The following is a 24,816-nucleotide window of genomic DNA, read 5'->3' as shown; positions in this document are numbered from 1 at the left end:
GGCCTTTTCGAAGTAGCCGATTAATGCATTCGAGACCAGGATAATACTGAATTTCAAGTGGTGTGCTCTGGTGATGTTTTTGGAGGAGTCAGCAGTAACAGGATTGAGTGTGATGGCCCGGGAAAACTGCTTTTGATCTAGACTGGTGGGGTAATAACATCCAGTGAAGGCTGATGTTAGAGTGGTGGAACATTGCTGTATCCAAACAAATACATTTGCCTCTAATGCCAAGGCTGTATGTGAGGGAACATTTGACATGGAAAGGATAGTAACTGTCAAAATGTAAGCACGGTTGTTGTTAGTAGGTTTAATGTGGACAGATATGTGCAGCTGACCCTCAGTGAGGATAAGATCAACATCGTGGAAAGTGGCATGGGATTCTGAATAGGACCACGTGAAATTCAACTGGGAGGAGGTATTCAGAAATTACAGGAATTTTAACCTGTCAGCCTCACCACGAGTCCTTACGCGAAAGATGTCATCTTTGTATCTACGCCAAACAAGGGGCCGAAGCCTTATGGGTCCCAGGAAAGTCCTCCTCCAAGCGACCCATGAAAAGGTTGGCACAGGAGGGAGCCATGCTGGTTCCCATGTACATACCCCTAATGCTGTTTGTATGTCTGCACCTCAAACGTGAAGTAAATGTTACCAAATATAAAGTTGAGTAAGGTGGGCAGGAAGGACGTCATAGGTTTGGAATCAGGTGGGCACTGACTGAGGAAATGTTCAGCAGGAGACAGAACATGTACTTGGGGGATGTTGGCAACATTTGACAGGCTTCAGACTGACATCTGAGGAATTACGTTACAGTCAAATATTAGAGATGTAATCAATGGTCAGAAAATGAATGCAAGCCTTATCAATGGTGATAAGCAAGGTGTGCTGGGAGTCAGACAGACTAGGATTTCAGACAATCTATGAAATGGTTGGTTTCTTTAATATAGGAGTCTTTTTACTATAGGTTGTTGAGGCTGATCAATGCAGTGCTTTGAAGCCAGCAACATAGGATGGCCAGGATGATTGGGTTTCTGGATCTTACAAAGGAGGTAAAAAGTGGGAGAGCATGGTTTGGATGGGGTAGGAAGTTGTATGGATTGAGATGTTAGTCCTTGTGAGGGGCCTGAGGCTTTAAGGAGGGACAGCAGGTCAGTTTGAATCACAGGGATGGGATCTTGATGGCAAATGCTGTGTGTAGAGGTGTCAGACAGCTGGCACAGACCTTCACTAACACACTCCAGTCAGTCAACTACCACAGCCTTAGACCCTTTGTCTGCTGGGGTGATAATGAAAGGGTTGTCAGCTTTTGGGGAACGTAGAGCCTTGAGTTCTGCAGGGGGCAGATTATGGTCATATTGTAGGGACCTGCGGAATGCTTGGAAGAGACGATTTTGAGGTATAGGCATAGGATGTATTCCGGCAACACATGATACCCCGAAACTTCCTGGCAGATTAAGCGCAGACTCCGCTGCAGAGTGAAAAATCTCATTCTGCAAACACGATACCCCGTTGCAAAGCATGCTCTACAAGCCGACAGCCGTGACCTCAGTGCCTGTTCCACCACAAATGCCACCTGGATTCTTCCCCCAGACACCAGTTACCCAGAACTCTGCACGTGGAAACTAGCTCTACAACATGTCCTTGGTTCTCGCCACCCACCTGGCCTTAATTTATATTACTTCCTTCTGTCTCAGCCTTTCTTTAAAGTAACTACTCCTTTCTTCAATCAGTTTTTCTTCTCTACATGTTTCACATTCTGACATGATTATTATTAACCAACCTCCTCCCACCTCTGTTACATACAATGCATTTAGATTTTCATTCTTATTAACTTTTGCATGATGTTTAGCAATAATTACTATCTAGCATATTATCCTGTGTTCCACCTTTAAGGTCTCCATCTTCAAATCTCATCCAGTGCAATCCCAAACAGTCAGTCTTTCCTTCTCATCCCATCTGGTAAGTCTCCCCCGACACAGGTTCTGGGCCATTTCCCAACAGTACCCCTTTTCCTAAACCTCTCCATTCCCCTTAAGTCTTCTGTCGGAAGAAGCCAAACCCAACCAAAGCCAAATATTAAAAGTAACCTGAGAATTTTTTGCAGATGATGCAGTTATCCATAATGATGTATTGTCTGTAGGAAGTTGCACAAATATTCAGTCAGATCTTCATAAGATCTCAAAGTGGTGCACAGAATGGCAACTTGCTTTAAATGTTCAGAAATATAAAACCGTGGACTTTGCAAAAAGAAAGAAAAAAAAAAATGGTATGCTACGACTACGATATTAATGACTCACAGTTGGAATTGTCCTACTCTTACAAATACCTGTGGTGTAATATTTTGTAGGTATATGAACTGGAATGATCACATAGGCTCAGACATGGATACAGCAGGTGGCAGACTTCAGTTTATTGCTGGGGAAAAGTGCTATGCATCTGCAAAGGAGACTTCTTACAGATCACTTGTGTAACCCATTATCGAACACTGGTACAGTGTGTGGAACTCATACCAAATAGGACCAACAGGCGATATTGAATGTATACAGAGATGGGCAGCACGAATTCTCTCATGTTCATCTGGCTCTTGGGAATGTGTTACGGAGATGCTGAAGAAACTGAACTGGTGGACACTTGCAGGTAGGCATAAATTATACTGAGAAAGTCTCCTGACAAAATTTCAACAACTGGCTTTCAATGATAACCCTAAGAATACACTACAACTTTGTACATATTGCTCACATTGGGATCGAGAGGACACTATTAGATTACTCACAGCGTATGCAGAATCATTTAATTTTCAGCAATTGTGCTTCCCGCATTCCATATGTGAATGGTAAGGGAAAAAAACATTAGTAACTAGCACAGTGGGCCGTATTGTTTGCCGTGCACTCCACGGTGCTTTGCAGAGCACAGATGTAGTTCCAAGTCACATTTTGATGGATATCCACAATGTCTGCAAATGTTCACGAGCAATAGCTCTTGCAACATCTTTGCTTATCTTCGACTCTCCTGCTCTCATTTTCAAACACAGCCACTGATCATCCGCAAGCATCCATCACACTGTCTTGGAGTTGTGCACCTTGACCCAAATGTGACTCATTTTCAACACCACACTTCTATCTTTCAGGAATTTAAAACAGTCAAGCAGACACTTCTAACTCACTACTTCAACACAGTATACTTGTACTAACATTCAATGAGTCTCCGATGCCATTTTCCCTAATTTGAAGCAAAAATTCACATTAACGCATTGCTACATTTTGCAATGATAAGTGTGATGGATGCTTGCAGACGATCAGCAGTTGTCTTTAATAATGGCAGCAAAACAGTTTAAGATAAGCAAAGACAGTGTAGGCACTACTGTTCAACATGTGCACACATTGCGGATATCCAACAACGCGTGACCACAGTTCTTGGTTTGTAACTCTTGTTTCCTTTACTTTTTGAGACCATCTACCGAACTTTTCAGCTGCACCTTGTATTTCTAAGTTCTTGTGATGAAAATTTAAATTGGAAAAAACTGAGCCAGTTGGCTAAGGCAGTGTTTAGCACACTGGGCTCACTTTCGGGAGGGCAGTGGTTGAAATCCTAGTTTCACCAGTTTGCCCAAAATGATAAGGCGAACACTGGGAATGGTTTCTTTGAGAAGGACACGGCCAATTTCCTCTGCCGAACTTCCCGAATCCAAGATCGCGCTCTGTAACTAATTACTCATTTGTCGATACAGTGCTCCATCCTAATTTTCCTTCATTCGTGCTACAAACAGAAAAAACAACACAGCAGTCCTGCTGAACACTTAGGTTCAGTTACATCTGCCACAACAGTGACAGCCACCATCAGGGACACAGAATTCAGTATTTCAAAGTATTTTGCATATTCTCATTCAATAACATTCCACATAGGTGGAATGTGGCGTAGGTATTAAAATTCATGGAGAAGAAGTAAAAACTTTTGAGGTTCGCCGATGACATTGTAATTCTGTCAGAGACAGCAAAGGACTTGGAAGAGCAGTTGAACAGAATGGACAGTGTCTTGAAAGGAGGATATAAGATGAATATCAACAAAAGCAAAACGAGGATAATGGAATGTAGTCAAATTAAATCGGGTGATGCTGAGGGAATTAGATTAGGAAATCAGACACTTAAAGTAGTAAAGGAGTTTTGCTATTTAGGGAGTAAAATAACTGATGATGGTCGAAGCAGAGAGGATATAAAATGTAGACTGGCAATGGCAAGGAATTCGTTTCTGAAGAAGAGAAATTTGTTAACATCGAGTATAGATTTAAGTGTCAGGAAGTCGTTTCTGAAAGTGTTTGTATGGAGTGTAGCCATGTATGGAGGTGAAACATGGATGATAACTAGTTTGGACAAGAAGAGAATAGAAGCTTTTGGAATGTGGTGCTACAGAAGAATGCTGAAGATAAGGTGGGTAGATCACGTAACTAATGAGGAGGTATTGAATAGAATTGGGGAGAAGAGAAGTTTGTGGCACAACTTGACTAGAAGAAGGGATCGGTTGGTAGGGCATGTTTTGAGGTATCAAGGGATCACAAATTTAGCATTGGAGGGCAGCGTGGAGGGTAAAAATCGTAGAGGGAGACCAAGAGATGAATACACTAAGCAGATTCAGAAGGATGTAGGTTGCAGTAGGTACTGGGAGATGAAGAAGCTTGCACAGGATAGAGTAGCATGGAGAGCTGCATAAAACCAGTCTCAGGACTGAAGACCACAACAACAACAACAACATTCCACCGGATAACATTCTGGGGTAATTCCTAACTTCAGCAAAACATATACCTATAGATTGTTTGCAGATGATGTTGCTGTTTACTGTTTAGTAAAGTCATCACAAAATCAAAACCAATTTACAAAATGATTTAGACCAGCTACCTGTAGGATGTGAAAAGTGCTAATTGACCCTGAACAGTAAGAAGTGTGAAGCACCAATGGAGCACTTAAAAAATATCATTAAATTCTGGTTACACATTAAATTGTACAAAACTTAAGGGGTGGAGTTGCAATTAAGTACAGTAGAGCAGCAATTATCCGAATGTCGGTCCACTCTACGACTGCTTACTGAACTGTTACTCGCGCATGTCGCCCTTCCCCTACCTATATTCTTATTCCCTGCCTCTGATTTACGACGCATTACTAGTATGTACGTGATGCAGAAATTAAATTATGTTGGCAGCCCTAAGTAATAGTTGACAGCATAGACAATCAATGTTATAAGGCTGTGGCGAAAAGCTCTATGTAAGTGTCTTAACTTTGTCTGTCTGCAGCTCAACATGTCTTCTTTACAATCAAACAATCCATCTTTTCCTATATTGTTGAATCAGTTATATGATTCACAAAAATTTTGAACATTTTTCCACACTTTCAAATGGGACACAGACAGTTGAGGTACACAAATTCTATCCCCTGGGTGAAAAGAGGTGGAAACAGGAACTGCAGCCAACCAAGTTCTGTCACTAACATTCCCAAATCCACAATAACATGACAGCCCTGTGAGGATGCAGGCTAAGGTCAGGAAAAATAAGAATATATAGGAATAAAGAACTATTTCACATCCAATCAGTTGTCTTTCATGTAGACAGACATACTGGAAGCCTCATAAAATAATGTATTGGGTACAACATCTGCTAAAACTCCATCCACGCATCTACTCTGAAGTGTAGACTGATGACGGCATCAGTGAGCAATGACAACATGACACACTTCTGATTGCAGGAGCCGATACAAGTTTTTAATGTTAAACAATAAGTGAATAAACTGTGTTTCTGGTTAAAGCACTGTCTTTTGTTCACAGCTAATTAGACTATCATCTTCTCCCAAACTGCAAACCACGCACCAGATCAATGTGTCACCACTACTGAGACTTCCTATTACATACAAATGATCATTCTGGGTTCTGGAGCAATGTAGGAACACACGAGGCAATATTAACTATGACTTATCTTAGAGGATGGATTAAAGAAAGGCAAACATACAATTACATTGTTTGTAGATTAACAGAATGGTTTGGACAATGATGGCTGCAATACACTCTTTGAAATCAGGAGGTAGCAGGGATAAAACAGTAGTTATAACAGTCTAAGGACACGAAAAGCTGGCAGTAGTTCAGAAGAGGGTGAAATGGGTTGTTACGTGTTCCTGGAGTTATTCAATATGTACACGGGGTAACCAATAAAGGAAACTGTGGTATCAGTCACCATCCGGTCGGACAAACTTCAAAATAGGTGCACCGCCAGTGATGTCGCCACATTTCCGACAGGTAACACCCCGGCACGAGGTCACTGCCACTAACGTTTGTGCCACTGCCGATGGTACACAAACATCCTCTCTGTGGAACTCCAGCAGTGGGTCTACTTAAATTCAAACATCCATGTACTTGAGACCATTTTGTGTGTGTGTGTGTGTGTGTGTGGGCGCGCGCGCAACTTCATAACATCTACAGACTTTCATAGTGGTCAGGGCTCGTCATCTATGGACTAGTCATTGTATTGTAGATCTATTGTCTTGTAAACCTTTGTATCTGTATATATTTCAAGAATCAAATCTAATGATAGCAACCGATGTTCCACCTTTCCATACGGCGGAAACAAAAACAAACACACACACTTTCCACAAGAAGCCTAATGACACTAACGGGACAAGCGCGGGAAATGGGGTGTTTTGGGTTGGGGGCAAACTAAATATAAACAAATTTAGACGCCTTGCGTAGCTACAACGTGTAAGTGAAGACAGCCATGCATGAATACCCACACACCTCCCCAGGGGTCGTAACCCCTGCAACCCATAGAAGATAAAGATGCTTCAGTAGCTGATTAGTGTTTTTTGTCTTTTTTAAAAAAGATAAATATAATAAACTAAAACAGAAATTCGAGAAAACAGATAATTAAAATAAGTAATAAGTGGGTTAAAAAAAAAAACCTCACGAGATAGAACGAACAGGTCAGAAAAGTAAATAAAATTAGATAAAACAGAACTGGAGACAGCCACACTCAAACCAAACTCCGCACCGTCATGACGTCACACACGACAACACCCTTACGTCACGGGTCAAAGCCGACGCGTGGGATCGGACGCTTCTGTCGACCCGTTTTGCCAACTCTTTCCTATTTTTATTTAAATTTCATGTTTATTAACTACTATAAATGTTAATTAACAAATAATGAATCACAAATTTATGTACATTTTAGTCAGTTGCTGCATAACAGATACACATCAGCATTTCCGTTATTCAGTAAGTAGCAATGTATACGTTTCATAATATGATCATTATTAAATTCTAGATTCAATTGTTCAATCAAAATAGATTAACCTGAAACTGAATTCCTTAAAAAGTGATGTAATTTTAGTAATTATATATTGTCAACTTGATGCAATCTTCCTGTAAGAATGGCTTAAATATTGGTGTTCATCTCCCCACCCCCCCAAAAAAGTTGTATGCCTCATACCAAGAAAATTTTACTCATGTTGAAGACTGCTCAAAGATCAATATTCTGTGGAAAACTTACACAATAAAGCACTGTCATTGAGCATCCTATATCTTAGTGCTGGCGGGTCTTGAGACCTCGAGTCCGTCCACAGCTCGTGGTATAGTGGCTAGCGTCACTGCCTCTGGATCATGGGCTACTGGGTTCAATTCCAGCCAGGTTGGGGATCTTTTTGCCCGGGGACTGGGTGCTTGTGTTATCATCATTCGTGACAATGGTTAGATTGGAATGTGTGAAAATTGGGAATTTGTACAAGCAGTGATGAGCGTGCAGTTGAGCGCCCAACAAACCAATCATCATCATCATCATCATCATCATCATCTTTCACAATGTATCACATGACATCTAGGCCAACAGTAACAGCCACAGCAAGATTCTGCTTCTGAAGCCATTAATATGTAATACAATAATATGAAACAGCTTTATAATAATAACAATAATAATAATAATAATAAGAGATACAAACCAAGCTTAATCGTAATGTTCCGTTCAAGTTCATTTTTGAATCTGACAGTCTGCACCCCAGAGATTGCTTTTACCACAGTTGATTTGCCGTGCGCTACATGACCAATGGTTCCTGCAAAAATATGGGGAACAGAACATTATCAAAACTTTGAACACGCGAACGAACGAACGAATGCACGCACAAATGCACTTTGGGCTGGAATGGGCGATACAGCAATTATAAATGTACATGCTGCTTTATCTTTGTGAAGTTATAAATTCTGGTACAGACTGACCTTGGAATTAATGCCAAATTAGATCAAACTTCTGCAACTTAACTGAAAGGGCACCTATATGAAAATAAAGTGTTTAATCTTCAGTGGAGTTAAGATTTATAAAATGAGAGTTGTCCATTTTGAGATACATGGTGTTAAATATAGCTAGGTCAAATTTGGTGTATTTGGTAATTTTAAAAGTTGTAAACACACAATGAACTTTTTGTAGCAAAGTTCTTTATTTACTAATTTTACTACAGGAAGATTAACTGCACTGACAAAGGACCATGTTTCAGTGCCTTTTACACACTATGGGCAACTATTCGTTTAAAAAATTGAGCAAAATTTGTTGCAACAATTTTTTTAAGCAAAGCTGGAGAGAAATTGTGCCATGAGGATTGGTTTCTGGTATTATTCTTATCCTGCACAAAAAATATCAGGATGGCTAGTAGCCATATTGGGTCTGTAAAAAGTGAACTTTAGGGTCCTTTTCGCACGTTTAAAATTGCGAAGAAAGTTCCCTTGAGAAAACTGCTCTAGAAATTACATTAAACAACACACAAAGCTGAAACTTGAGGAGTTCATACAAATTTCAACAAAACAGATTGTCCAGCTGCGAATTATCGGTATCTTTCACACTAGATCAGTTGACACACAACTTTTGTAATGGAGTCTGCGAAATATCCAACAAATTCATTTATAACCAGCGAAAAAATGTTGTGTGTGCACACTATTTTTTTACATTGGGTTTCCATATTACACAAAATAGCTATGGTTGAAGTCAGGGTCTTAGAAATGTTAAAAAACTACTTATAAAGCTCTCATAACGATTCAAGAGTAACTGTACCCGTGAATGTTTGAAAACTAAGTTACGAAACTATAATGACAGATGAAAGTATATTTTAAAGCTAATGTATACATACCGATATTAATTGTAGCCTGTTTACTTATGACTTCAGGTGAGAGGGGTGTCAACTTCGTCAAGTCCTATAAGAAATTATAAACCAATTTGATAAAAGGAGCGTTACTGCATATCAAAGCAGGTACACAAATTGTGTGGAGTAACACACATGACGAGTGGAGTAACACACTTGATAAATGTAGCAATAAAACTAGAATTAACGTTACTTAACCACTTGACATTCCTACCATTATTTCGGTGACATCGAATAATAGTTAACGAGCAAAAAATTTAGAATTAATGATTCAAAATCTGCCGGTATTATAAATACATTTATACAAAATAATAATCTTATTTACTCACGAGTTCTCCGTTAATAACAGCTGGGCTACCCATGTTCTTCAGTATATAAATATTTCGCTACTGCTAAGGTAAATTATAAATATGACTCCTATATCAATGAAAGATATACACAGATCTAATCATAAAATCCTATGCAATTAGGTGTAACAATGACACAACCTCTCACAAATTACTATCTACATAGGTTAGAACACGACATGCCAGATTCAAAGAACATGTTACCACGTTTTCAGAGTTGATATAACCATTCGACATTATACAAACCAATAAAGCTAAGATCATTTTTGTATAATAGAACATGTTATTTACATATAGTGAACGCAACTGTTACGAGTAAACACAGAATGTTTGAAAATAGTAACCCGCATAATTTACATTACTCAACAAATGGCTGTCGCCTATCTGCATTTTGATGTTGGCACGAGTGCATATCGTGCTTTGAGGTTGGAAATACTTTGACATTACAAGCGTCTGCTAGTTAAGCACTTGCAGTGTTTTTCCTTTTTGTGTCACAAGTTGCAGTTTGCCACTAACAATTTCGTACTGCATTTTTCCAACTGAATTACGGTGTTCATACCTGACATTGGCACTGTAAAGAAAGTTTTAATATTACACATGCATAAAACTGTTTCTGAAATTTCGGGCGAACTGCCGGATGCCGGTAACTTCCTGCGGCAATATGTGGACGCCGTATCTTCTTGCCATAGCCAAGACCTAGCGTATACTGGTAAAAGGGTGTCTGAAGATGGCTAGAAGACTCTGCTCCGAAGTATCGTGGAAGCTAGTTAACGACTTCCGCCAGTTTGCACGATATGTCATGGAACAGTCGGTAGATGCTACATAGTGGAACATCCCCTTGCATTTTTCATAGTTTGTGTGCGACAAATGTGCGTAATATACTTACATAAAAATACTCGTCGGAGACTTGTCCATTCCCTAATCAACGCTTTCGGAACGTGTGTTGCAGTTTTAGTTTTTATGACGAAAACGGCGCTGAATATGCCAAAGTGCGCTTAAATATGGCGCGAATGTAAACATTAAGCACCCTTTACGGGTCCAGATATTTGCACTGACTTATCTGAACATACATTGTTTTCACAGACAAATCCTTGCATGTGGATGAATCGGTGACGGAAAAACGTGTCGGTGTTAATGTCGGTATTCGGCCTATGCGAAGTCTGGCAGCGCTTGAACTAATGCAGCCCAGATGAATCGACCAGATAAGTGCTACATGTATGGCAAGATGTGTTTTCAGAATGATGTGGCTCAACGAAGAAGGTGTTCACACAGCAGAAAATTTCGGATAAGCATAGTAACTTCCGCCAGTTGTCAAGTATCTCATTGATGCTGTAAGTGTTTTTACTGATTTTCCCATTACAATGTCATTTCTCCTTATATACGGTGTAACATACTGTAACAGCACAAAACCTGTCTCGGGGAAACTCATGATGACCTTAAGTTTTAACTGCCAGGACCTGCTGCTCATTGACATTCCGGAACATGGCGCCATAGTTAAGACACAGCGGAAAGCTCGTCAACAAGCTTAAATGTTGAAGGGTAACACCATTCTGCTGCGGGAGAATGCCAGGCCACATGCTGCAAAGCTTTCTCCAGAAGTTTCTCTGGGAAGTCCTCACACATCCTCCATACAGTCTCCATATCTCCCCATGCAATTTCCATATTTTTGGAGCCCTGAAGAAAGACTTTCGTGGTCATCGGTTTGCTTTGGACAAAGATGTGTACACCTCAGTACAATCTTACCGCTGTAGCTAACCGAAAACTATTTCCATGAAGGCACCGACTGTTTTGTCTCACAGTGGGATAAATGTTATGGGTGACAGTTTTTGAAATACTAAATTAGTTTATATATGGTTTTTTCCACGTTTTCATATGTCTGCATGTTCACAAACTTCCACAGTGGCTTTACAGTCATTATCAGTGTTGTGGAACTATACTTTTGAATCTGAACTCATTTGTTTTTCTGTATGTCTGATTTCGAAGTACTATAAGTTTTTTACTTCCATCATGAATTACTATCAGTCAGTCAGAAACTGCTTGTAATTTCGATTACTGTGGGTGTAGTACACGTTTTCATCAAATTTTCAAGACGTACGCTATCTGATCAAAAGTATGTGGACACCTATTAGTGGACATTAATACACTACTGGCCATTAAAATTGCTACACCAACACGAAATGCAGATGATAAACGGGTATTCATTGGACAAGTATATTATACTAGAACTGACATGTGATTACATTTTCAAGCAATTTGGACTCATAGATCGTGAGAAATCAGTACCTAGAACAGCCACCTCTGGCCGTAATAACGGCCTTGATACGCCTGGGCATTGAGTGAAACAGAGCTCGGATGGCGTTTACAGGTACAGTTGCCATGCAGCTTCAACACGATATCACAGTTCATCAAGAGTAGTGACTGGCGTATTGTGATGAGCCAGTTGCTCGGCCACCATTGACCAGACATTTTCAATTGGTGAGAGATCTGGAGAATGTGCTGGTCAGGGCAGCAGTCGAACATTTTCTGTATCCAGAAACGCCTATACAGGACCTGCATCATGCGGTCGTGCATTATCCTGCTGAAATGTAGTGTTTCGCAGGGATCGAATGAAGGGTAGAGCCACGGGTCGTAACACATCTGAAATGTAACGTCCACTGTTCAAAGTGCCGTCAATGCGAACAAGTGGTGACCGAGACGTGTAACCAATGGCACGCCATACTAGTACGCCGGATGATAAGCCAGTGTGGCGATGATGAATACACGCTTCCAATGTGCGTTCACCGCGATGTCGCCAAACACGAATGGGACGATCACGATGCTGTAAACAGAACCAGGATTCATCCGAAAAAATGACGTTTTGCCATTCCTGCACCCAGGTTCGTCGTCGAGTACACCATCGCAGGCGCTCCTGTCTGTGATGCAGTGTCAAGGGTAACCGGAACCAGGGTCTCCGAGTTGATAGTCCATGCTGCTGCAAACGTCGTTGAACTGTTCGTGCAGATGGTTTTTGTCTTGCAAACGTCCCCATCTGTTGATTCAGGGATCGAGACGTGGATGCACGATCTGTTACAGCCGTGCAGATAAGATGCCTGTCATCTCGACTGCTAGTGATACGAGGCCGTTGGGATCCAGCACGGCGTTCCGTATTACCCTCCTGAACCCACCGATTCCATATCCTGCTAACAGTCATTGGATATCGACCAACGCGAGCAGCAATGTCGCGGTACGATAAACCGCAATTGCGATAAGCTACAATCCGACGTTTATCAAAGTCGGAAACGTGATGGTGCGCATTTCTCCTCCTTACACGAGGCATCACAACAACGTTTCACCAGGCAACGCCGGTCAACTGCTGTTTGTGTATGAGAAATCGGTTGGAAACTTTCCTCGTGTCAGCACGTTGTAGGTGTCTCCACCGGCGCCAACTTTGTGTGAATGCTCTGAAAAGCTAATCATCTGCATATCACAGCATCTTCTTCCTGTCGGTTAAATTTCGCGTCTGTAGCACGTCATCTTCGTGGTGTAGCAATTTTAATGGCCAGTTGTGTACGTGGTGTTTTTAGCTTCGGCTTTATGACGTAAAGAACTCCGCTGGGGACACCTTCAGTGAGGTGTCTGAATGTCTTTGGAGCAATAGGATCACATTCTGGTCCAAGAGGCAAAACCAGAGAAGGTAGTGATACTGGATGCTGGCATCTGGAGCGAAGTTGATGTTCTATCTCATCCCAAAATGGCTTCCTTTGGAGTCAGGTCGGACGATGACTGAAAAATTTGATTTGTGTGTGTTAATGTCTGTACGAAGATGGTCCCATAAGTACCCTCCCAACAGAGAAAACAAAAAAAAAATGGAAAAAAGTATTTATCTTTTAAGATAATCTCCTTTCAGCTCTATACACTTTTCCCAGCGATATTCAATAAGTTCGATACCCTTTCTATAATGAGAACAGTGAAACTTTTCAAAACAGCCATTAACTGCCGACATCATGTGATGTGAACAAACGGGGCACAAACCTTGCACACAGTTTTTTCGTGTCCTAATTTTCAGATAACATGCTATGTACCGCACATTTGAAATGCCTACCATGTCTGCTAGCTCGCACACTTTCAGTCTACAATCATCCAGTACCGCTTCATGGATTTTCTTCACCATTTCTCGAGTCGTCACCTCATTTGGTCGACCACTGCGATGCTCGTCTTGGCAGCTCGTACGGCCTCGTTTAAACTCAGCTACCCAATATTTTACTGGTGTCAAAGAAGGAGCAGACTCTCTCAAAGTAGAATTGTATCACATAACGATTAACAGTTTTCTCCATTTTCACAGGTTCACTCACAATGTTCACTATTGATGGCTGCCAAATAAATACTAAACAGTGTGGCGTCTTGAAACTTGAAACATATGCTTCATAGATGGTATACTTTCTGATCCAGAGATATTTTTCAATAACGACTGCTATCTCTTGGTCAGCTGGGTACTTATGGGACCATCCTTATACAGGGTGGTCCATTGATAGTGACCGGGCCAAGTATCTCACGAAATAAGCATCAAACGAAAAAACTACAAAGAACGAAACTCGTCTAACTTGAAGGGGGAAACCAGATGGCGCAATGGTTGGCCTGCTAGATGGCGCTGCCATAGGTCAAACGAATATCAACTGCGTTTCTTTAAATAGGAACCCCCATTTTTTAAAATTACATATGCGTGTAGTATCTAAAGAAATATGAATGTTTTAGTTGGACCACTTTTTTCGCTTTGGGATAGATGGCGCTGTAACAGTCACAAACATATGGCTCACAATTTTAGACGAACAGTTGCTAACAGGTAGGTTTTTTAAATTAAAATGCAGAACGTAGGTACGTTTGAACATTTTATTTCGGTTGTTCCAATGTGATACATGTACCTTTGTGAACTTATCATTTCTGAGAACGCATGACGTTACAGCGTCATTACCTGTAAATACCACATTAATGCAATAAATGCTCAAAGTGATGTCCATAATACTCAATGCATTTGGCAATACGTGTAATGGCATTGCTCTCAACAGTGAGTAGTTCGCCTTCTGTAATGTTCGCACATGCACTGACAATGCGCTGACGCATGTTGTCAGGCGTTGTCAGTGGATCACAATAGCAAATATCGTTCAACTTTCCCCACAGAAAGAAATCCGGGGACGTCAGATCCGGTGAACGTACGGGCTACGGTATGGTGCTTCGACGACCAATCCAGCTGCCATGAAATATGCTACTCGATACCGCTTCAACCGCACGCGAGCTATGTGCCGGACATACATCGTGTTGCAAGTACATCGCCATTCTGTTATGCAGTGAAACATCTTGCAGTAACATCGGTAGAACATTACGTAGGAAATCAGCATACATTGCGCCATTTAGATTGCCAACGATAAAATGGAGGCCAATTATCCTTCCTCCCGTAATGCTGCACCATACATTAACCTGCCAAGGTCGCTCATGTTCCACTTGTCGCAGCCATCGTGGATTTTCCGTTGCCCAATAGTGCATATTATGCCGGTTTACGTTATCGCTGTTGGTGAATGTCGCTTCGCCGCAAATAGAACGCGTGCAAAAAGTCTGTCATCGTCCCGTAATTTCTTTTGTGCCCAGCGGCAGAACTGTACACGACGTTCAAAGTCGTCGCCATGCAATTCCTGGTGCATAGAAATACGGTACGGGTGCAATCGGTGTTGCTGTAACATTCTCAACACCGACGTTTTTGAGATTCCCGACTCTCGCGCAATTTGTCTGCTACTGATGTGCGGATTAGCTGCGACAGCAGCTAAAACACTTACTTGGGCATCATCGTTTGTTACATGTCGTGGTTGACGTTTCACATGTGGCTGAACACTTCCCGTTTCCTTAAATAACGCAACTATCCGGCGAACGGTCCGGACACTCGGATGATGTCGACCAGGATACCGAGCAGCATACATAGCACACGCCCGTTGGGCATTTTGATCACAATAGCCATACATCAACACGATATCGACCTCTTCCGCAATTGGTAAACGGTCCATTTTAACACGGGTAATGTATCAGGAAGCAAATACCGTCCGCACTGGCAGAATGTTACGTGATACCACGTACTTATACGTTTGTGACTCAGCACCATCTATCACAAAGCGAAAAAAGTGGTCCAACTAAAACATTCATATTTCTTTAGGTACTACACGAATATGTAATAAAAAACGGGGGTTCCTATTTAAAGAAACGCAGTTGATATTCGTTTGACCTATGGCAGCGCCATCTAGCGGGCCAACCATAGGGCCATCTCGTTTCCCCCTTCAAGCAAGACAAGATTCGTTCTTTGTAGTTTTTTCGTTTGACTCTTATTTCGTGAGATATTTGGCACAGTCACTATCAATGGACCACCCTGTATATTGACTCGGGGCAGCCCAGTCCATTTCAGGAGCGTCCACAAACCAGTGCTTCACAGACTCTGCTTTATGGCAGGGTGCAGTGTCATGCTCATACAATCATCGTCTCTGAATTGTTAGTCTAGTGTATGCAGTACACGATGATGTAAAATCTGTTCATATCCCTCAACAATTATCCTTTTCTTAAGCACAGTATGGGGACCAGACCCTAACCCTGAAAAACGCACTGTACTGTAACACCACCTTCTCCGTACTTCACTGCTGACATTACACGTGATGGCAGGTAACATTCTCCTTGCATTTGCCAGACCCAAATGTTTCCATCGGATTGTCACAGGGAGTAGAATGGTTCATCAATCCAAATCACTCATTTCCAGTCAGCCACTGTCATGTGGCGTCACTCTTTAGACCAACTCGAATGTTGCTTAGATTATAGAGACGTGTAGCTTTTGAGAGGACGCTGAGCCCGTGCACCACATTCTTTTTAACTCCCTACGCACAGTCATTGTGCTAGCTGGTACGCTGGTAGCACTTCGAAACTCGAGAGTGATTCCATCCACCGATTTCATATGATTTCTTACAACAAGCCTTCCCAACGATCGATTGTCCCCTGTCTGTCACTACATGAGGTCTGCGCAGTCTCAGTTTAGCAATGGTTGCTCCTTCGCATTCTCACTTCATAATCGCACCACCAACAGTAGATCTGGGCAGCTTCAGAAGGTTTGAAATGCCCCTGATAGATTTATTACTCAGGTGACATCAACACAGCACAGAGGTAGGGTGACATGCAGTGACCAGTCCACATTCAAAGCCACTGAGCTCTCCTGAGCGACTCACTCTGCTGTTACGACTTTTGTACTGACACAAAATTCCGCAACTCGTTTTATACTGTCGGGTCTGCCCCTTGCGACATCTGGTGCTCAGTTCCGAATTACATATGGGTGTCCATATGCTTTTGATCAGATAGTGTATATTGGATCCAAAACTTAACATTCCATTTTTGACATGTTCTTACACTGAGGTGACAGAAGTCACGGGATAGCGATATGCACGTATACAGATGGCGGTGGTATCGCGTACACAAGATGTAATCGGGCAGTGCATTGGTGGAGCTGTCGTCTGCACTCAGGTGATTCGTGTGGAAAGGTTCCCAGCAAGATCACGGCTGCACGCTGAGAATTAACAAAATTTTAACACGCAGTAGTAGTTGGAACTAGATACATGGGATATTCCACTTCAGAAATCGTTAGGAAACTCAATATTGTGAGATCCACAGTATCAAAACTGTGCCGAGAATGCCATATTTGAGGGCCACTGCGTTGTCCGTGGTGGGAGGTATCTCACCGTGATCAATGCAGTGGCCAATGGCCTTCACTTAACGACTGAGAGCACCAGCGTTTACGCACAGCCGGCACGGTAGCTCAGCGTGTTCGGTCAGAAGGTTAGCAGCCCTCTGTAATAAAAAAACTGAGTTAATCGATCAACAACGAACTTAAACGGGTGTCTTGCGACGTCCGCCCCGAGCAGATACAACGAACAAACACGAACAAAATGAGATTTAAAAAAAAAGGGGGTAGCGTCTTTGATTCTTAATCAAAAACATCTTCGGTCCCGGGTTCGATCCCCGCCACTGCCTAAATTTTGATAAATAATCAGCATTGGCGGCCGAAGACTTCCGGCATAAGAAGTCAACCTCATTCTGCCAACGGCCTTGTCAAAGAGGGCGGAGGAGCGGATAGAGGTTCAGGGCACTCTCTTGTCCTAGGGGTGGGAAATTGCCCCTAAAGGCGGAAGAATCAGCAATGATCAACGACATGAGGATGCAGAAGGCAATGGAAACCACTGCATTAAAGACACGTAACGTGTATCCACAGGACATGTGGCCTGTAATTCAAGAAGTGTCATGATGATCTCTCCATTGGCAAAAGATTCCGGAATAGTCCCCCATTCGGATCTCCGGGAGGGGACTGCCAAGGGGGAGGTTACCGTGAGAAAAAGATTGAATAATCAACGAAAGGATAACGTTCTACGAGTCGGGGCGTGGAATGTCAGAAGCTTGAACGTGGTAGGGAAACTAGAAAATCTGAAAAGGGAAATGCAAAGGCTCAATCTAGATATAGTAGGGGTCAGTGAAGTGAAGTGGAAGGAAGACAAGGATTTCTGGTCAGATGGGTATCGGATAATATCAACAGCAGCAGAAAATGGTATAACAGGTGTAGGATTCGTTATGAATAGGAAGGTAGGGCAGAGGGTGTGTTACTGTGAACAGTTCAGTGACCGTGTTGTTCTAATCAGAATCGACAGCAGACCAACACCGACAACGATAGTTCAGGTATACATGCCGACGTCGCAAGCTGAAGATGAACAGATAAAGTGTATGAGGACATTGAAAGGGTATGCAGTATGTAAAGGGGGACGAAAATCTAATAGTCATGGGCGACTGGAATGCAGTTGTAGGGGAAGGAGTAGAAGAAAAGGTTACAGGAGAATATGGGCTTGGGACAAGGAATGAAAGAGGAGAAAGACTAATTGAATTCTGTAACAAGTTTCAGCTAGTAATAGCGAATACCCTGTTCAAGAATCACAAGAGGAGGAGGTATACTTGGAAAAGGCCGGGCGATACGGGAAGATTTCAGTTAGTTACATCATGGTCAGACAGAGATTCCAAAATCAGATACTGGATTGTAAGGCGTACGCAGGAGCAGATATAGACTCAGATCACAATATAGTAGTGATGAAGAGTAGGCTGAAGTTCAAGACATTAGTCAGGAAGAATCAATACGCAAAGAAGTGGGCTACGGAAGTACTAAGGAATGACGAGATACGTTTGAAGTTCTCTAGCGCTATAGATACAGCAATAAGGAATAGCGCAGTAGGCAGTACAGTTGAAGAGGAATGGACATCTCTAAAAAGGGCCATCACAGAAGTTGGGAAGGAAAACATAGGTACAAAGAAGGTAGCTGCGAAGAAACCATGGGTAACAGAAGAAATACTTCAGTTGATTGATGAAAGAAGGAAGTACAAACATGTTCCGGGAAAATCAGGAATACAGAAATACAAGTCGCTGAGGAATGAAATAAATAGGAAGTGCAGGGAAGCTAAGACGAAACGGAAGGACAGACTCAGCATACAGGAAAGTCAAAACAATCTTTGGTGACATTAAAAGCAACGGTGGTAACATTAAGAGTGCAACGGGAATTCCACTGTTAAATGCAGAGGAGAGAGCAGATAGGTGGAAAGAATACATTGTAAGCCTCTATGAGGGTGAAGATTTGTCTGATGTGATAGAAGAAGAAACAGGAGTCGATTTAGAAGACATAGGGGATCCAGTATTAGAAACGGAATTTAAAAGAGCTTCGGAGGACTTACGGTCAAATAAGGCAGAAGGGATAGATAACATTCCATCAGAATTTCTAAAATCATCGGGGGAAGTGGCAACAGAACGACTATTCACGTTGGTGTGTAGAATATATGAGTCTGGCGATATACCATCTGACTTTCGGAAAAGCATCATCCACACAATTCCGAAGACGGCAAGAGCTGACAAGTGCGAGAATTATCGCACAATCAGCTTAACAGCTCATGCATCGAAGCTGCTTACAAGAATAATATACAGAAGAATGGAAAAGAAAATTGAGAATGCGCTAGGTGACGATCAGTTTGTCTTTAGGAAAAGTAAAGGGACGAGAGAGGCAATTCTGACGTTACGGCTTATAATGGAAGCAAGGCTAAAGAAAAATCAAGACACTTTCATAGGATTTGTCGACCTGGAAAAAGCGTTCGACAATATAAAATGGTGCAAGCTGTTCGAGATTCTGAAAAAAGTAGGGGTAAGCTATAGGGAGAGACGGGTCATATACAATATGTACAACAACCAAGAGGGAATAATAAGAGTGGACGATCAAGAACGAAGTGCGCGTATTAACAAGGGTGTAAGACAAGGCTGTAGCCTTTCGCCCCTACTCTTCAATCTGTACATCGAGGAAGTAATGATGGAAATAAAAGAAAGGTTCAGGAGCGGAATTAAAATACAAGGTGAAAGGATATCAATGATACGATTCGCTGATGGCATTGCTATCCTGAGTGAAAGTGAAGAAGAATTAAATGATCTGCTGAACGGAATGAACAGTCTAATGAGTACACAGTATGGTTTGAGAGTAAATCGGAGAAAGACGAAGGTAATGGCTGGCTCTGAGCACTATGGGACTTAACTGCTGTGGTCATCAGTCCCCTAGAACTTAGAACTACTTAAACCTAACTAACCTAAGAACATCACACACATCCATGCCCGAGGCAGGATTCGAACCTGCGACCGTAGCAGTCGCGCGGTTCCGGACTGAGCGCCTAGAACCGCTAGACCACCGCGGCCGGCACGAAGGTAATGAGAAGTAGTAGAAATGAGAACAGCGAGAAACTTAACATCAGGATTGATGGTCACGAAGTCAATGAAGTTAAGGAATTCTGCTACCTAGGCAGTAAAATAACCAATGACGGGCGGAGGAAGGAGGACATCAGAAGCAGACTCGCTATGGCAAAAAAGGCATTTCTGGCCAAGAGAAGTCATATCAAATACCGGCCTTAATTTGAGGAAGAAATTTCTGAGGATGTACGTCTGGAGTACAGTGAAACTTGGTCTGTGGTAAAGCCGGAACACAAGAGAATCGAAGCATTTGAGATGTGGTACTACAGACGAATGTTGAAAATTAGGTGGACTGATAAGGTAAGGAATGAGGAGGTTCTACGCAGAATCGGAGAGGAAAGGAATATGTGGAAAACACTGATAAGGAGAAGGGACAGGTTGATAGGACATCTGCTAAGACATGAGGGAATGACTTGCATGGTACTAGAGGGAGCTGTAGAGGGCAAAAACTGTAGAGGAAGACAGCAAGAAAGAGTAGTGACCCAGAAACTATCAAAAATTATAAAAACTACTGTGTTATATTAAGAAAAGTTATTAAAAAATCCAGGAGTATGTGTATCATGTCTGAAATCAGCAACTCTGATAATAAAATTAAAACAATTTGGAATATTATTAAAAGAGAAACAGGTCAACCAAGAGCAGAGGAAGACAGTATTACCATCAAATTGAATGAAAGCTTTACGAACAAAAAGTCAGAAGTTGAAAATATTTTTAATAATCATTTTCTAAATGTTGTGGATATAGTAGGATCCAGGTGTTCATTAGAAGATGCTAGGCTGTTAATGGAAGAGGCCATACCTATGCAATTTGATACAATTGAAATCTCACCCACTTCTCCCTCTGAAATTAGGAAAATAATAAACTTGCTTAAAAGCAAAAACTCACATGGAATTGATGGCATTTCCAGCAAAATACTAAAAGCTTGTTCTCAACAGATAAGTAAGATTCTCAGAAACCTGTGTAATAGCTCTCTGGAACAGGGCATTTTCCCTGATAGACTGAAATATGCTATTGTTATACCTTTGCATAAAAAGGGGGATAGATCTGATGTCAACAATTACCGTCCAATCTCCCTTCTAACAGCTTTATCCAAAATTTTTGAGAAAGTAATGTATTCAAGAGTAGCTTCACATATCTGTAAAAATGAAGTACTAACAAAATGTCAGTTTGGTTTCCAGAAAGGTTTTTCAACAGAAAATGCCATATATGCTTTCACCAGTCAAATTTTGAATGATCTGAATAACCGAACACCACCCATTGGGATTTTTTGTGATCTCTCAAAGGCTTTTGATTGTGTAAATCATGAAATTCTGCTAGACAAGCTCAAGTATTGTGGCATGAGTGGGACAGTGCACAAATGGTTTAATTCGTACCTAACTGGAAGAGTGCAGAAAGTTGAAATAAGTAGTTCTCGTAACATGCAAAAATCAGCACATTCCTCAAACTGGGGAACTATCAAGAATGGGGTTCCACAAGGGTCAGTCTTGGGTCCTTTGTTGTTCTTATTATATATTAATGACTTGCCAGTCTATATTCATGAAGAGGCAAAGTTAGTTCTCTTTGCTGATGATACAAGTATAGTAATCACACCTGAGAAACAAGAATTAACTGATGAAATTGTCAATACTGTCTTTCAGAAAATTACTAAGTGGTTCCTTGTAAACGGACTCTCACTGAATTTTGATAAGACACAGTACATACAGTTCCGTACAGTGAATGGTATGATGCCATTAATAAATATAGACCTTAATCAGAAGCATATAGCTAAGGTAGAATATTCCAAATTTTTAGGTATGTCCATTGATGAGAGATTAAATTGGAAGAAACACATTGGTGATCTGCTGAAACGTTTGAGTTCAGCTACTTATGCAATAAGGGTCATTGCCAATTTTGGTGATAAACATCTTAGTAAATTAGCTTACTACGCCTATTTTCACTCATTGCTTTTATATGGCATCATATTTTGGGGTAATTCATCACTGAGGAATGAAGTATTTATTGCACAAAAGCGTGTAATCAGAATAATAGCTGGAGTCCACCCAAGATCATCCTGCAGACATTTATTTAAGGATCTAGGGATATTCACAGTAGCTTCTCAGTATATATACTCGCTTATGAAATTTGTTATTAACAACCAAACCCAATTCAAAAGTAATAGCAGTGTGCATAACTACAATACTAGGAGAAAGGACGATCTTCACTATTCAATATTAAATCTAACTTTGGCACAGAAAGGGGTGAATTATACTGGCACTAAAGTCTTTGGTCACTTACCAAATAGTATCAAAAGTCTGACAGATAACCAACAAGTATTTAAGAAGAAATTAAAAGAATTTCTGAATGACAACTCCTTCTACTCCATAGAGGAATTTTTAGATATAAATTAAGAAAAAAAAACAAAAATATATAAAAAAATAAAGTTGTTATATTAACTTAAGTATGTTGTTAAATTAACCTAATTATGTCATGTATTGGAAAATTCGATTCTTTCCACATCATTACGAAATATCGTATTCATGATCCATGGAACTAGTATTAATCTAATGTAATCTAATCTAGATTGGAATACGTCAAGCAAATAATTGAGGACGTAGGTTGCAAGTGCTACTCTGAGATGAAGAGGTTAGCACAGGAAAGGAATTCGTGGCGGGCCGTATCAAACCAGTCAGTAGACTGATGACAAAAAAAAAAAAAACGACAAACGATCCGTCAGGACAGTGTGGCGAAATCTGGTGTTAATGGGCTGTGGCAACCGATGACTGAGACTGGTGCTTTTGCTAACAGCACGACATCGCCTGCAGTGCCTCTCCTGGGCTCGTGACAATGTGAGTAGGAGCCTAGACGACTGGAAACCTGTGGCCTGCTCAGGTGAGTCACGATTTCAGTTGGTATGGGCTGATTGTAGGGTTCGAGTGTGGTGCAGACCCCACGAAGCCACGGACCCGAGTTGTCAACGAGGCAGTATACCAGCTGGTAGTGGCTCCATAATGACGTGGGCTGTGTTTACGTGGAATGGAGCGGGTCCTCTGGTCCAACTGAGCCGGTTATTAAGTGGAAGTGGCTATGTCCGGCTAGTTAGAGACCATTTGCAGCCATTCATGGACTCGATCTTCCCATAAAAAGACGAAATTATTACAGCTGACAATGTGCTGCGCCACCGGGCCACAATTGTTTCCCATAGGTTTGAAAACATTCTGGACAATTCGAGGGAAAGGTTTAGCCCCACGAATCGTCCGACACGAATGCCATTGGACATTTTTATAGGACGTAAACATATAGTCGGTGCGGCTCGAAACAGAAGACATTCTCGGATGAAGGCCACGTTTTTCCACCGACAATGGAACAGTCATATATGTCACGAAGAAGCCTGTTGTAATGCTTTGGCATTCGTAATTAACACCACTCGGAATACACAAACTAATATATCCCTTTAGAACAAGGACCGAAAACCGTCCCTGTGAGAAAAAAAGGTTTGAAGAAGGTTGGTTATTTGTTCACAGCACAGTATACTATAGCTGTGTCAGGAAAGATAATTCCTTATGTTTTCTTATGTATGCACGAACCACCTGGGGAATTTGATCGGGCTATTCAAAACTGAGTTGACGAACGGTCTCATAAATTAAAAGACGTAATTGTGATCTGCACGAAATCAGGCAACTTCACGAGCATGCTACACAAAGAGTTTTTATAATCTGTTTTTCTTCCAAAACGCAAGACAAGAAAAATTTCTTACGTTATTGACTTGTGGTGCGGGCATACCGATCAGACACTAGGCTATAAAATATTTGAAACTGAAAGCAAAGTGTGCGCCTGCATTGTGAAAATTATGGCATCCAAGTGTACTCCGCTTTGCCATCTCTGTGATCTTTAATTTTACAGGCAGGGTAAAACTTTCACGTAAAAAAAATTTAAAATGGTCCCGAATTACTACTGACTAATAGGTAAATGGCTTCCAGGGAAAATTATATAAAAATTTATTCTTCATTCTGCATCAATTTAGTACACCTGCTTTCACAGCAATGATCAATTACGCATGGTTTCCATTGAAGTTGATCTAAGACCGATCAGTCATTCTGAATTGAAACGAACGGTGTTTTCCTGCATCGCTTCTGAAAAATGTGTGTGCCTGCAACACAGTAGCTGCCGTTATATGTGCGTAGGACTCTTCGAAATTGTATTGCGCTTGCTTCCGCGACAAATACCATTCGGAATCCTGTTCTAGCACAGCAAGCGATAGTGATTAAAACGATTCTGTAATTTACATTGACAGAAAAAAATCCCAACACCAAAAAATAATTAATGTAGAGCAATGGAAGTTCGTGAATGCATTTGTCTAGGTAACGTATTTAAGACATTTAACATTGCAAGGCCGCAGGTTAATGTAAGCGTGAGATAAGCCACTCTATCTATCGCTTGTGCCTTGTCCCGCGGTTACGCAGGGTCGGCCATGGTAAATCGGATTTGGCATGTTAATTTGAAGGGGTGGCTGGCCACATGAGTCCCGAGTTCAG

At 41.4% G+C, this 24,816-nt stretch overlaps 1 protein-coding gene across 1 annotated transcript in view; it reads right to left on the bottom strand.

Moving 5' to 3' along the window:
* The window catches only part of LOC124720483 (eukaryotic translation initiation factor 2 subunit 3), a 99,340-nt gene extending 89,640 nt beyond the window's left edge, over positions 1-9,700 (bottom strand). The window contains exons 1-3 of the mRNA XM_047245844.1: positions 9,479-9,700; positions 9,138-9,201; positions 7,962-8,072 (exon numbers count right to left, since the gene is read on the bottom strand). Coding sequence (XP_047101800.1) covers positions 7,962-8,072; positions 9,138-9,201; positions 9,479-9,511 — 208 coding nt within the window. The 5' untranslated portion in view covers positions 9,512-9,700. The remainder of the gene's footprint in view (positions 1-7,961; positions 8,073-9,137; positions 9,202-9,478) is intronic.
* Between the last annotated feature and the right edge of the window lie 15,116 nt (positions 9,701-24,816).

The sequence above is a fragment of the Schistocerca piceifrons genome, chromosome 11 (assembly GCF_021461385.2).
Source record: "Schistocerca piceifrons isolate TAMUIC-IGC-003096 chromosome 11, iqSchPice1.1, whole genome shotgun sequence".
Taxonomy (NCBI): domain Eukaryota; kingdom Metazoa; phylum Arthropoda; class Insecta; order Orthoptera; family Acrididae; genus Schistocerca; species Schistocerca piceifrons.
The sequence above is the reverse complement of the archived record's forward strand: the minus strand, read 5'-3'. Positions and strand labels throughout refer to the sequence as shown.